Raw genomic sequence first — 15,280 nt, 5'->3', positions numbered from 1 at the left:
CCCGGCCCAGCGCAACCTGCCCGCCGGCCTCTGCAGCCGGGAGCCGCGCCGCGGCCTCCCGCTCGCATCCAGGAGCGGAGCTGCCGCGCTCCCCAGCGCCGTCGGCGGCCGCGGGGCCCGGCCTTGGCTCCGGGGGCTCCCCCCTCCGGCCCGCCCGGCCCCCGGGCGTCTCTCTCCGGGCCGGCGCCTTGGGAGCGAGCTGGGCAGCGCCGCCCCGTCCAGCCATCGGCCCATGGCGGCGAGGCGGGCCCCGGAGTCACCTGCAGGCCGCCCCCTCCCCTCCCCTCCCCTCGGCTGGGCTGCGGCGGGCCCCCTGGGCGGGCGCGCTCCCGCCCCTCGGCCTGCCGCCGGCCCCCCTCATTTGCATGGGCTATTTGGGCGCCGGGCGTCGGCAAAGTGGCGCAGAGGGCGCGCAGCCAGGCGGCGGAGGCAGCAGGTGGGCGGCCGCGGCCGCGGGCCCGGCGGGAGATGGCGGCGCGGCTGAGCCCCCTGCAGCGGGAGCTGCTGGCGGCGCTGCTGGCGTCGGGCGCCTCCCGGGAGGGCCTCCTGCAGGCGCTGGCCGAGCTGCTGCCCCCCGTCAAGCGCGAGGGCGGCCCGCCCGCCTCCCCGCGCCCGCAGCCCGCGCCCCCCGACGCCGCCCTGCCCAACGGCCACGGCCCCCGCGCCCCCAAGCCGCCCGCCGACGACGAGGCCTCCGACGACGGCGACGACTTCGACACGCCGCAGATCCTGCGCGAGCTGCAGGCCCTCAACACCCACGAGGCCGCCGAGCAGCGCGCCGAGGTGGAGCGCATGGTCAGGTGAGCCCCCGCCGCCCGGCCCGCGACCCCGGGGCAGCCCGCCCGCCCGCCCGCCCCCGGCCCCACTCGCCGCCCGCCGCCCGGGCGCTTCTTGGGACGGGACGGGGCGGGCGGCGCGCGCCTAGAGAGCGGCCGGTGCCCGGCAGGGACGGGCGCGGAAAGCCGCCTCGCCGCCAGACGTGAGCCGCTCCCTGTCGGGGTGCAGCGGGCCGGTCCTGCAGCCCCCCGGGCAAGTGAGCTCCCCCCCATCCCCCGCGGATCCTCCTGCGCGCTCAGCCGCCGGAGCGTCCGAAGCCTCCTCCCCGGAGGAGACATGCGGCAAGCATCGCCGGCCTTTGAATGCGGAGCAGCAGCCCCCCAGCGCTGCACGCCCCGGCCCGGATCTAGGTTTGAGGAGGCCCTAAGCTCTTGACGGTCCGGGGGCCCCTTAGATGCCCAGCTGTCCTTGGCCAACAACAAACTGTCGCTGTGCTTTGTGTTGAATATAGGCTATGTGGCAACTGATGGACCTCGTAGGTATCTAAAGCCATTTGCACAGAACAAAGCAGGTATTTTATCAAAGTAATTGTTGAACTGAAATACAAGTAACTTTTGGGGGGACCCCCCAAGAGAGTGGGGCCCTAAGCGATAGCTTGTTGAGCTTACAGGTAAATCTTCCGACGGGCGGGCGGCGTTTTTGACCGGTGGGTTACTAATTATCCCGCGCGCTTTATGGGTGTCCCGTCCCCCCCCCCGCAAAATATCCGCGCGCTGCGCCCGGCCATTGATTAACTTGGGCCTGGCTTTAAAGCGGCGCTGCGCGGGGCAGCCGGAGCCCGAGGAAAGAAAGGCAGCGCGGCGCAAGCGAGGGACGGAGAGCCTCCGCCGTGTTTCCGTGCGGGAGCTGCTTGGGATCCCTTGACTGCCCGTTTCATGTCCCCGGAGCGCGCAGACGCGACCCGTCAATCCTTGTCAACCAGCCCCTTAGCGGGCAGCCGGAGGTCTTGTCGGGGGTCTTCCCTGGAAAGCCGTTTCTGCAAGCGACTCGATCCCGAAGCCCGTTTCCCGGCTCGTCGGAGACGGCTCGGCTGAAAGGCGGATAACGAGTAAAAATGCGGCCGGGATCGTAGGCTGAATTGGATCGGGCCAACGGGACGCTCTGCGCGCTTACTCGGAAGCAAGCTTCGTTGTGTGCGACGGGGCTGGCTCGAAGGACCGCGGCCTCGCCGAGTTGCGCGGCGTTGGTTTTCGGGTAAACGCGGTCCAGATGGGGAAGTCCTGCGCGCGCGGACGGCCGCTTACTCGGAGTAAAGGTGCAGAGGATCGGGCCGCGTGCCTCGTTTCCTGCCTGTGGTGGGGGGATTACAGCACCCTCCTTCCTCTAAAGCCGCTTCTTTGGAAATCCGCCTCTTTCAGTTCGGCCGCATTTAGCAATTCACCAGGGGTCTGCTCAGAATGCAACTCCGGGCCGGTCCATCGGTTTTACTCCCAGGGAAGCGTTTTTAGGATTAGAGGTTGTAGGCTGGTTTAGGTAGGTTTACTCAGAAAGAAATCCTGGAGAGTTTAAAGGGACCTACTTCACAGCGATTACGTTTGGGATTGTAACTACGTAGAAAGCATTGGTTGAGTTGTGCCCTTTGAAGGGGGGGGGCACCAGAACAAGAGTAAACCCCAAGTAGTTTTTAAAAGGCCCGAGAAATCCGGGCAGTCCGGTTCAGGGTGGGTGAGGGAAGGCGAGTCGCGCCGCTTCAATCACATTGACCGAATAGAGCCGTTCAGGTTGCGAAGAGGGAGCTGCAAATCCTGGGCACGTCTCCGGTCTGCTTGACTGGCCGATCCAGTCGCTGGCCGGGGGTGGGGGGGGCACAAACGGCAACAGAATCCATTGATCAGAAACCAGAAATTTGCCCCCCCCCCCAAATCTGGCCCGTTTATAAAACAGCTAAATCGGCCAGGTTGGAAATCAGGAGTTGTGGCTGCAAACGACAATCCCGCCTACACTTTCCTGGGGGTAAGCCCATGTAAACTCAGGCAGATTTACTTGCGGGAAAACGTGCTCTAGAATCCCGTGTCGCCACACACCCTTCACATGTGGGGCGGATCCAGCACAGGCTGAGCTTCCCCCCCCCTTTTTTTCTGGCTTGCTTTGTTTCAACAGTCCTCCACCTCGATCTTAATCTCATTTGCACCCCATTGATTTTAATGACCTTTCCTTTCAAGGGCGCCTGGCAGCCCCGATCCACAACAACCCGGTTGAACTTGGATTGCAAACCGAAGCGGAGGCCTAAAGTCCTCTGGATCAGGGACTTCGGTTTTCCAGAAAGTTGGCAGGGTATAAACTACTCGCTCCCGTGTTGGTCTGACTCCATTTTCTAATCCGTCGCCCAGGATCCCTTGACCGGAGCGCCCGTCCCCTTGAGGTTGTTCCTCCCAAAGGAGAGAGATTTATTCCAGTCACTTTAAATACAAACAATCTATAAAATGCTTCAACTTTGCTTTAAAAGCCTCACCCGGAACTTGTATTAAGTGCCTGACCTTAGTCCAGTAAATATCTAAAGGACTACTAATCAACCCATCCAGACTTGTGGTTTGATTTTTCATCAAAATTAATGTCTTACCCTCTCAAAACAGTATCCCCACGGCCTACAACTCTCTGGTCTATCGCTGTTGAATTGAAAAACCTTTAATGGCATAAGTAATATTACAATTGTTACAAAGGTACAATCTATCGCTGTTTATTTACATTAATCTTCAATGAACTGCTGGTTTATTTTAATTTTTAAGAAACACCCATGTGTGCATTATATATTGGTGTGATATTTAATTGCATGAGAAAGAAAAGAAAGGAAACTTATGTCTAAAGCACAAGCAGAACAACAAAAATAATTTGTTAATTCTTGTGTTTTAAATTATGCAATATATATTTTAATTCATGAATGGTTCAGACTATTATATCTAAAAATGTACAGTGTTTTTACTTAATGTTTTTCCAAAGAATTCAAGGAGTTTCCCCTCACATTTTGTCCTCAAAACTACACTGCAGGAAAGATTAGGCTGAGGCTTGGGGGGGGGGTAGAATTAGAACGCATGAACATTAAAGTACATCACAGCCTGCCATTGCAAACACTAGTATATTTTGCATTATTGAGATTGTAGGGAAATTATGTTTTCCTTATAAGTGACTGTCAGGAAGTTACTACAGGGTAAGTAAGAACTGGGTGTGTAATATTGGTTAGTGGAGGACTTGAGAATGGGCAAAAGAACAAATCCAATTTCCATCCAATCCAGCATCCCATTTCTTGCAGGGGTCAACGCAATGCAAAGAGCAAAATCTTCCCCTGTTCTTGCTCCCCAGGAACTGGGATATTCATGTTGGAAAATCTACCCTTCCTAACGGTGTCACTTGCCTACACATTAAGAGGGGGGACCGACCACAGAGAGTCAGATAGACAGGACTCAGGAGGTATCTGTAGTTACACCTAACCCTCATTTCCTGCCCCTTTGATGTTTAGAGGATGTATTGTCAGGGAAACTTCCCCTCTATCTCTCTTGCCTTTGCCCATCACCCAAGCAAGACCTAGGAGCTGGGCGCTCCGCACGTCCAGGCCTTCCCACCCCAAGATGGAGTGGAAGGCAGATACCTTTTATACCTAGAGAATTAGCAAGGTAGATCAGGATAGAGAACCCTTGTTTGTCCTTTCCTATCCAATGTGTATTTCAACAATAAATGTACTTTAGTTTGATTAGAGCAAACGACTGATGCTCCTTTTATTTTCATGCACGCACGTGTTAGCCTCTGCTGCTGCTAAGCTTAAGGCACTCTGCTAAATACAGGAATATCTCCACGACAGCTATTCCAACAATTCAGAGGTACTCTGCCCCTGAACACAGAAGCTCCACTTAGCCATTGTGGCGAAAGCTGTGGGCAGTCCTATCTTCTGTCACTTTGGTCTAATCCCCATTTTTTAAAACCAGCAACCAAATTAATGATGAGTCGTGTGAAAAAGGATTTCCTTTTTCCCATACCGAATCTGCCTGCCTGTCAACTTCTAGCATTATGATAAAGGGGGAAAGACTTCAGTTTTCCCCACACTGTGCAAAATTTGTTTGGGCAGAGTGACACCTGGCATGGGAGTGGGGCGTCCTGCTAGGGTCGCTATACGTACCTCTGAAATGTTGGAGGGGCAGGGTATATCTCTGAATTGCACCTGCAAGCGGAGATGGCTGGCAGGCAGGGGGAAGCAAACCATCCTTGTGAGCACCCAGAAACACCCTTTCGTTTATTTCTGTTCTTTATGCTCTCAGATCAACAGGTAACGAGCAAAACAAGTTCAATAAGCTCAGTAATACAATGATAACCAAACGTACAGAAATACAAAATCCAGAATATACAGTTAAGGAAGAATAATTAAAAGCCATAGATAATTATTTGCCACAGTGAGGGTTACATGTGCATCAGTATCAGCCAATAACTTTGCTACTATCTGCCCAGAAACATCTGAGCAGCAGTTCTTATGTTTAAAGAAATCTGTCCCAAATCTGATGGTGTACTGTAGAAGATACTCAATCATATAAAGGCCCAGCACGTGGGACTTTGGCTGTTATTAATTTATTTCTATAAATCATCAACTGAAAGATACACAAGAGCTGGTGATTTAAAAAGGGAGGGTTATTCATTGGTGAAGTTGTAAATCAAAACCAGGTGTGTGTGTGGGGGGGCAATGTTGAAAGGAAAAGGGAAACCCTAAACAGTTTTTTTCAAAAGCATGCTCTTAAATAAATAAACAGAAGCTTGATAGTTGTCCACACCTTCCAGGAAAGTTTCTCAAATATTGTCTTAGCCTGAAATGGCTCTACCAACCTTTTCCATAGCAAAAGAGGTTCCTTTCTATCGATGCCCTGTTCATTCTTATTTTTAGTAGAGCATGGAACTCCACAGGACAAATTCAAGCTCATGGCTGGATGAAAAGAGCATCCCCTTCTTGTTTCTGGAATTGCCATAGGATCTCTTCCTCTTGTGTAGGTGGGTGCCTGGATAGATCAAACAGAAATTGCAAAATCAAACAATATGAATTTAAGAATTGCGTCAACTCTTTATCTTACTACCTTTCTTATATTTTGTGATTATAATCTGGAATATGGGAAAGCAATGCTAGTTAGGTGGATTTTATATATTTTTTGGACAAATTCTTGGCAGGATGGGGCCACCAGTGTCAATTGATTGTGATGTAGAACCTTTGTTGCATTAGTTGCATTCTTGCATCAGGGATAGAAAGGGCAGCCTTGAGAACTCAACGAATTCCATATACCTCTGAATTAAAGACACTGGGAGCAAAGACAGAACAGTGATCCCCTTCATTCCCTGCTTGAGACCACCCAAGCAGAGAATGGGAAGCCCTTGCTTAACAGCATGATACCCAGTGTGAGGAGAACCAGGGTGGGGTGCAGGGTTTAGCGTGTTGGACTAGGAGCCGGAGAACCTGGGTTCAACCCCCCTTTTTACCATGAAGCTCACTGGGTGATTTTGGTCCACTCACTCTTAGCATAACATACCCCATAGGGTTGTTGTGAGTCCAATGTAGGACAAAGGAGAGTGTTGTATACTGCCCTGATCTCCTTGGATAAAGCTGTACAGTTCTGGTCACCACACCTAAAAAGGGGTAATGCAGAGCTTGAGAAGGTGCAGAAAAGAGCAACAAAAATGATCAGGGGACTAGAGCAACTGCCCTACAAGGAGCAGTTAAAATGCTTAGGGCTGGTTAGCTTGGAAAGAAGGCTGTTACGGGGAGACATGACAGAGGTCTATAAAATTATACATGGTATGGAGAGAGTGGACAGGGAGAAGCTTTTCTCCCTCTCTCATAATACCAGAATGCGGGGACATCTGCTGAAGCTGGAAGGTGAGAGATTCAAAACTGATAAAAGGAAGTACTTCTTCACACAACGCATAGTTAATTTGTGGAACTCCCTGCCCCAGGATGTGGTGATGGCTGCCAACTTGGAAGGCTTTAAGAGGGGAGTGGATATGTTCATGGAGGAGAGGGGTATTCATGGCTACTAGTTAAAATGGATACTAGTCATTATGCATACCTATTCTCTCCAGGATCAGAGGAGCATGCCTATTATCTTAGGTGCTGTGGAATACAGGCAGGATGGTGCTGCTGCAGTCATCTTGTTTGGGGGCTTCCTAGAGGCACCTGGTTGGCCACTGTGTGAACAGACTGCTGGACTTGATGGGCCTTGGTCTGATCCAGCATGGCTTTTCTGATGTGCCTATGTTCTTATGTACTAGTCAGAGACAGAAGCACAGAGCAAAGACACACTTTGAAAGCCCCCTTTTCTGGTAACATTTTTGCACAGATTTTCCCCAAAGTTCCTTTAAATCTGATACATATTTAATTAGAGTATTTCACTATGGCATAGTGTATATATTCAATAAATAACAATAAGTCTTGAATATCTTTTGGTGGTCCTCGGTCCAAGGAGTGTCCAGCAGGTCTCAACCAGGGCCAGGGCTTTCTCTGCCCTGGCCCCTGCCTGGTGGAATAGTCTCTCTAGTGAGACCAGGACCCTGCGGGACCTCAAAGAGTTCCGCAGAGCCTGTAAAACAGAGCTATTCCGTCAGGCTTATGGTCAAGGCCGACTACGGTTCCTATGTAGAAATGCTGGCCTCCCTAACCTCCCCACGGCAGCAATACCTTTTTATTCAAACTGGTATTTTCTACCTTCTCACCTAGCTGAAGTTTGTGTGTGTTGTGATTTGTACTTTAGAGGCTCCAAGGTAATTTAATATGTTTATATGATTTTATGGGGCTATTTTAAAATGTTTTAATACTTTTGTTTATTTAATAGGACGTTTATAGTTTGTAAGCTGCTCTGAGCCCAGCTTTGGCCGGGGAGAGCAGAATAATAAATGGAAATAACAAACAAACAAACAAATACTAAAATGACAAAATAAATACTAAAATGACAGTCCCTCTGAACACAACCTTCTGTCGAACCCTGGCCACCAAATGGCAACCTAACTTTTGAAAAGGTCTCCCATCACTTCCAAACAATGCTAGAAGCTGGTTGGTTTTTAATTAAAGGGTTGCTACTGTCCCCAGGTCCTAACAGAATAGACCCTCTACAGTGTCTCTAGCACCTCAGGTGGGGTTCCTCCAGTTCTGTAGAAGCCCACCCCTCCAGACATTTGAGAATCTCATGGCGCTGTCTCTTCATGGTTCTCTAGAAGACTCCAAACCAGATGAGATTCTGGGATATCTATATCAGGACCTGTATGTTTTCCTCAGTGGGGCAAATAGAAACTCAGTGGGGCCGTTTTGAATCAGGAAAAGAGTGGGGAGAAAGGTGTCTTTCCAAACTACAATTTATGGTCCTGCACATCTTTTATGGGTCAGGGGAGAATAGCCTGGAGTTCTAGACACAAAACTTGCCACATTTTCTGACAAAGACTTGAGTTTAATTTGTGTTATAGCAGCAAGCTTTTTCTCACTGCAATTTATTACTGCTTTAGGGTATGTATGTGTTTGTGGCTTTTCATTTCTTTAACTGTTAGTATTGTGTTTAATTCTTTGTGTTTAATGCTTTGGGAAATTTCTCAACAAAATTCTCTTTTGTGCTTAGAGCTTTAGAAATGTCTCCAACAAATTTCTCCTTTGTGCTTTGGGAAATTTCTCTGACAGATTTCTCCTTTGTGATTAGTGCTTTGGGAAATTTCTGCGACAATTAAATAAATAAATAAACAATAAAAAATGAAATTAAATATATTGGGCATGCTCTGTCAAATGGCTGTCTCTCTGTGTTGACATTATTAGGATAACAGTTGACCCCTCATAGTTCCATAAACCCACAGTTCCTCTGTAAATTCCTGACACACACAGACACCCCCCACCCCCAGTGAGACGCAGTGCTGCTTTGGAACAGGTGCGACTGCAAAGAGAATAAAGTGCGATCTTGAGGGCTTCAGACTGAAATTTTGTCTTTGCTACAGACTCCCCAGGGCTGCTTCCACATGGGGAGGATTCTCCATTGTGGTCTTATTGCCGCTGTGACTGGAGAGGCATTTGCGAGGGCAATGGAGGGTCTGCATGGGGGGTATTTTCTATGGTATCCCCTTGCCACTAGAGCGCTTTTTGCTGCCTTAAAAATGGTAGTAGGCATATGGTTACAGTGTAATGATGCTGTAGCAATCTCTCTCTCTCTCTCTCTCTCTCTCTCTCTCTCTCTCTCGCTTTGCCATCAAGTCACAGCTGATTTATGGCAACCTTTTAGGGTTTTCAAGGCAAGAGACATTCGGAGGTGGTTTGCCATTGCCTGCCTCCACCTCACGATCCTGGTGTTCCTTGGAGGTCTCCCATCCAAATACTACTCAGGGTCAGGGCTGAGAGTGTGACTGGCCCAAGGTCACCCAGCAAGCTTCTATGGCATGAGTCGGGATTTGAACCTGGGTTTCCCAGATCCTAGTCCGACACCTTAACCACTACATCGCTGTGGCTTTCAGCAATATAAATTAAAATAGCTGGTAAAAAAATGCCTGCCAATGGCATGGTGAGGGTGGAAAATGGCACCAAGATGTATGTGAAGAAGGGCAGAGAAATCCACACCACCTTGTCCCTGCCATTCCCAAAGCTGCTTTGAGAACAATAATTCTGGAAATATCATATCAAAACAACTTTGAGAAGAAACAAAGCAAAGCAGTGGAAACCCTGGAAGGGGGGTGTCATATGGACACTGCTCTCCCCAAAAAACACTGCAGTTTTTTTTTGGGGGGGGGGGGAGTACGGATCAAGAGCTCTGTGTGGAAGCAACCAAGATGGCTTTTGGTAAAATGTTCTTCCTCTTAGCCTGCATCCGAAATCTGCAATATGTGGATAACAAAGGAGCCTACTTCACAGGGTTGTTGTGAGAATTACTGTGATCTTGTGTGTTCTTTGAACATAGAAAGCACTGTGTCAGTGCTGCTTATTGTTATTCTTCCTCTGCCTTAATGGAACAGGTATGGTTTAAAACAAAACCTAGTGTTCATAGCTTACAGGCAGTTTGTTTCAAATTGAGGCCACAGTTTTAACAAACTGATGTATCCCAAAATGCACCCAGGGGAACATTTGTGCAGCAAATCTGACTTGGCCTTTCACAGATTAGGGATGCTTCCAAAATGCTCTTCCCCCAAATTTCTCTCCCAGGCTTGTTTCTGAAATGGAACCGCTGCGTTAGGAATCCTCTCTTTTTCCATCCGGTGTTTCCAAATGTTTTGCAGAATGCTAGACGTGAGCAGTTTGTTGCCATCTCCTTTTCACTTCTGTGTTCCTTGTGTGCGTATGCACATAAAAGAGCACTCTTAATGTGATCTCAGGTATGGTAGTATCAAGATCCTTTTTGTATGCTGTTTTGCAGAACTGCATGAGCATGCCGGTAAAGCACCACAAAAAAGCAATTTTGAGGCAAGCATGAACAATTACAGCAAAGCTTCTCTTTTGTTGCAGTGTGTTAGCAATGTACATGTGTGATTTGAGGGCAAACAAAATACCAGTGAATGGAATGAAGTGTCTCAAAAAACGTGACATTTTTAATGAGTTGGGTGGGGGTTCCCCTACCCGTCTCTTACTCCCCACAGTGGGTTCCCAAATGCTGTGGGTGCTGCCTTGGATTGGGGATGTGCAGCATCCTGGCAGGGCAAATAACATTCCCAGGGCACGTTGTGGGTTGGGAACATGATGTGGGGGGTGGGGAGAGGGAGGCCTCTCCCCCACTGTGATCATAGTCAGGCCCCTGTAGTGCTTCGGAACTTAGTCAGGTCTGGTTTGAGCCTCAGTGTTGTGGTAATCTGCACAATTTTAGAAATAGTCCTTGTAAAAGCAGAGGGGTGGAATACAATACAAATAAATTCTGCCACAATGTAAGAAAGGAACTGTGGAAATCCAGTCCCCCACCCACTCACCCCCCAGATATTACCTCACAGATGAAATTCAGTGACCCCAGGATCTGAATATTGTTCCACTGCAATAATAGAAATTGCTTTGGGGGTGGGGGGTCCACAGCTATATTTTGTAAATGTGCTTTTGGGTTCTCCATGGGCTGCTTCACATATGTATGTTTGATGCCTGCAGCCTCAAGTGATGACAGATTGGTCAGAAAGATTGTGCTATAGACAAAGCTTCCAGCTTAGCAAAGCACAGTTTTTCTAGTTTGCATTCAGTCACCAGTTTTGGTTGAATCATGCTTGTGCATAGTTTCTCCATGGGTGCTCTCCACTTGATGATTGGCTGGCACATATGGGAAAGCAATTGCACTGAAAAATACTGTGTTTGAGGGGATGTGGGATGAGATAGAAGTGCTGTCCATAAGACTGACAAAAAATGCAATCCTAAACAGGCCTGCTTGGAATCCTATTCAAGTCTAATCAATGGGTTTACTCATAGGAAAGTGTGCTTCAGATTGCTGCATTGACCTTTCAGATATTGCAGCCACACAATGACTGAACCAAAATTTAGACCTAGGCAACTTAAAAATAAAGGGCGTGATCTATCTGCAGTGATGTTATAACCGCAGTGGCCCCATTCGGACACGCAGGCTTCCCTTGGTATTGCCATCATCACATGCTAAATATCCATATGTCAAAACCAGGCCCAAAATATGCACATATCAAGAGCGACAGTGTAGAAAAATCAGGCATGTGCAGAAGAAGCCCATGATGACTGCATCCCCCGATAATTTAATTATGAAATATTTGTTTATATTTTTTAAATGTATACTGTGCACTTTCAGGAAAGATAGCTACTGGTAGTATGGAGGTAGCTTCCCAATTAAAGCAGTAACATATATGCTAGTCAATAACAGTAGGAAAGACCTGCAAAAACAGACCAGATGTGGATGTACCATATGGAGAAAATTCTAAGTGTTTGAATATGCCTTAGAATTAGAAAAGGTCAGGAAGAACTCTACCTCTTTGTCCCCAAACAGCATCATCCAAAAGACAAAGATACCCACCAAACTTTCCTTTGAAACCTCCAGGGACAGAAATCTCCTATTTTTTTGTAGTTAGGTGCATCTTGTTCCAGCACCAGAGAAAAATAATAAAAATCCTTTGTTAAACAACTTGATCCACCCATATTCAAGCAAATATTATCTTTAAGAGAAAGTCAGCATAGTGTAATGGTTAAACATGGTGGACTCTAATCTGGAGAACCAAGCTTGATTCCCCGCTCCTCCGCATGAAGGCTGCTGGGAGACCTTGGGCTAGTCACAGTTCTTTCAGAACTCTCTCAGCCCCATATACCTCACAGGGTGCCTGTTTGGGGAGGGGGGAAGGGAAGGCGCTTGGGGGGGGAAGGCGATTGTAAACTGCTTTGAGACTCCTTGTGTTAGAAAAAAGTGGGGGATAAAGCCAACTCTTCTTCTTCTTCTAAGCATAGGTTGAATCTCGAATGTCGGCATGCCATTGAACTTTATTTATTTAAAACATTTACATGTTGCCTGTCCACCCAGATAGGCTTCCCAAGGCAGCAAACATAGCATATCCCATCTGACAAGGGAGAAAACAGATGGCCAGGCTTTTACCATCCTTATTCCAGCATGATATGATTTTAATATAAGAGCCCTGCAGGATCAGACCTGAATAAACAGTTAATTAGAAACAGTTTGAAAATCGGCTTTTAAGATCATTCTGGATTTCTAGGCTCAGTCAACATTTTCCAGTCAAATAACTGTTGTCCAATGATATTCTCGTCAGCCCTGGTTAGTATTTGGATGGGAGACCACCAATGAATACCAGGGTTGCTGTGCAGAGGAAGGCACTGGCAAACCACCTCTGTTAGTCTCTTGCCATGAAAACCCCAAAAAGGGGTCACCATAAGTCGGCTGCGACTTGATGGCACTTTACACACACACACAATGATATTCTCAACCTAGACAAACTTACAAATAAAGGGAATAAATCTTTCCAACATCAGCACTTTTTAATACATGTTGATTCAGTGGGCAAGTTAAGCATGTGTTTAATCCCTCCCACTGAAATTAACAGGACTTTTAAATGGGTCTAACGTTTAAATGGGTCTTGAATTCGAGATATCACCGCTATATAAACGTCGGCTAAACTGTGTGACTTGAATGCCTGCAGTAGTTAGAGACAGCTTTGACAAATTGGTCAGAAATTATTCTGCAGTGATTGTTGAAACAATGGAGAATTTCTCTGTACTTTTCTACAGAGGTTATTTGACTCCACCTGCTACCTTTGTCAAGGCAATATTTCAGGGTTATTTGGGGGGGGGAGGGTCGGCAAAGAGATTTGGCAGAGGAAATCAGACTCACATGAGGTTGAAAGACTTTGCATAGAGGCAATACAAAAATCTCCAGTATATCTGGAGAGCATTGGTTGTGGTTACTGTTTGAAGAGGCACAGCCATCAGATACTCAAGTGCTTGTGAGGAATATTCTGAAATAGGATCAGTAGGATCAGCAGGGCCAGATTTAGGTTTGATGAGGCCCTAAGCTATTGAAGGTAATGGGGCCCTTTATATGTCCAGCTGTCCTTTGTCAACAACAAATTGTCGCTGTTTTTTGTGTTGAATATATGCTATATGGTAATTTATGGACCTAATAGGTATCTAAAGCCATTTGCACAAAACAAAATATGTATTTTATCAAAGTAATTGTTGAACTGAAATACAATTAAGAAGAAGTATATTAATAGTGAAATAATTATTAAGCTCTAACTTAAAATGATTTTTTATTCATAACAAACGTAATAATGCAAACATTGTTGCTGTATGTAGGTTTTATTTTATTTGTTTTTATCTTATATTTTGGAATTGTACATCCAGTTTTTTTTTTCCTTTAAATTTTTTTGGGGGGCCAAGAGAGTGGGGCCCTAAGCTATAGCTTGTTTAGTTTATACGTAAATCCGGCACTGATGGATCAGCCACCTCCGCTTGGCACCAGACCCTTGTTCATTGCTTGACCATCTGTTTATTTGTCTCGCTGCCTTGTATTCTGGGAAAGGAAGGTGATTTTCCGCAGCAGGTCATGTGGGCAGACTGGTAACAAACTGGATTCGGCTGGAGATGCCACGCAACCACCTGGTGCCGCTGGGCCGGAGCGCTGATCCTCTTGCAGGTGGGGCCAGGGTGGATGTGTAATGTCAGCTCTTATGACTGAACGGTGTGTTCTCATGGCTCATAAACCAGAGGGCGAAAGGCACATTTTCAGCACGATTTTTTTTCTCTCTCTCTGGTGATTTGAAGCCCTGAGATTCTGCCTTCCTGGCCTTCGGGGCAAGTGATTTGCAGCTGGTCAGGTTTATTTTTATCAGGATATTGGGAGTGCAAACAGCACAGGCCTCTAGGAGACGCCATGAAAATGGGGAAGGTACACTAAAGGCTGCTGTGAGGCCAAAAACACCAATCCATTGAGAAGGCTGCTTGTTGTGTCTCTGTATGAACCACTTCTCTGGGATCACCTCCTTCCAATCATCCTGCCCAGGGGTCTAGGGTTGCCAACCTCCAGATACGAGCTGGAGATCTCCTGCTATTACAACTGATCTCCAGCCAACAGAGATCAGTTCACCTGGAGAAAATGGCCGCTTTGGCAATTGGACTCTATGGCATTCAAGTCCCTCCCCAAACCCCGCCTTCCTCAGGCTCCACCCCAAAAACCTCCTGCCGGTGATGAAGAGGGACCTGGCAACCCTACAGGGGTCGGATGGTTCTGCCATCAATCTGCATTATGTATGATTCGATCATTCAGTTGCTCCTGAGGCACACAGCTGGCTAACCTGCTGTCACAGGCAAATGTACATTGCATCTCTGTATGAATCAGTGTTCAGTAAGTTTATCTATGCATGAGACAGCGCTCTGAACTTGCCTTTTTACAATTAGAGGCACACCCAGAATGGCAGCTCTCACAGGCACATAGTGGGATGGGAGCTAATGAGGGTAGATATTTAATTTCTTGTTAATTCACATCCTAAAAGTAATTCTGGGTGGTGTACAAGGGAAATATGCAGAGTTTAATGCAGAGTATGTGTGCGTGTGTTCATGCATATATCTGCCTCAACTATTACAGGTTGGTATTATACCTGGTTGGCCACTGTGTGAACAGACTGCTGGACTTGATGGGCCTTGGTCTGATCCAGCAGGGCCTTTCTTACATTCTTAGATTACAGAAACGTGTGTCTCCAGTAAGGACACAGTTTATTCTTTCTGTGTACAACCTGGCTATGTTTTGCGTGGACAAGAGTCACAATCCCCCCCTCCCCATACACAGCTTTCCCACAGGCTTTCAGGGCAAAGTCTGCCTCCTGTGCAAACAAAGATCAAGCCCATGGCCCTGAGGAGGTTTTGCAAAAAGCTCCCTGTTTGCTTTAAGTGGGGCCTTTGTACTTGGAGGAGAAGCTGGGGTGTGAGTTAGTAAACCATTCCAGTTACACCCACATAACTGCTCACAGTGGGCACCCAGGACAAAATTAAGTTTCTGCCTCAGTGGGCTTCAGCTGGCACTTTTGT

At 47.6% G+C, this 15,280-nt stretch overlaps 1 protein-coding gene across 3 annotated transcripts in view; it reads left to right on the top strand.

Moving 5' to 3' along the window:
* The first annotated feature begins 468 nt into the window (after window positions 1–468).
* The window catches only part of HNF1B (HNF1 homeobox B), a 107,327-nt gene continuing 92,515 nt past the window's right edge, over window positions 469–15,280 (top strand). For all 3 annotated transcript variants that reach the window (XM_056865145.1, XM_056865146.1, XM_056865144.1), the window contains exon 1: window positions 469–800. In XM_056865145.1, the coding sequence (XP_056721123.1) occupies window positions 469–800 (332 nt within the window). The remainder of the gene's footprint in view (window positions 801–15,280) is intronic.

The sequence above is a fragment of the Euleptes europaea genome, chromosome 19, assembly GCF_029931775.1.
Source record: "Euleptes europaea isolate rEulEur1 chromosome 19, rEulEur1.hap1, whole genome shotgun sequence".
In the NCBI taxonomy this organism is placed as follows: Eukaryota; Metazoa; Chordata; class Lepidosauria; order Squamata; family Sphaerodactylidae; genus Euleptes; species Euleptes europaea.
This window is presented reverse-complemented; position numbering and strand designations above follow the sequence as displayed.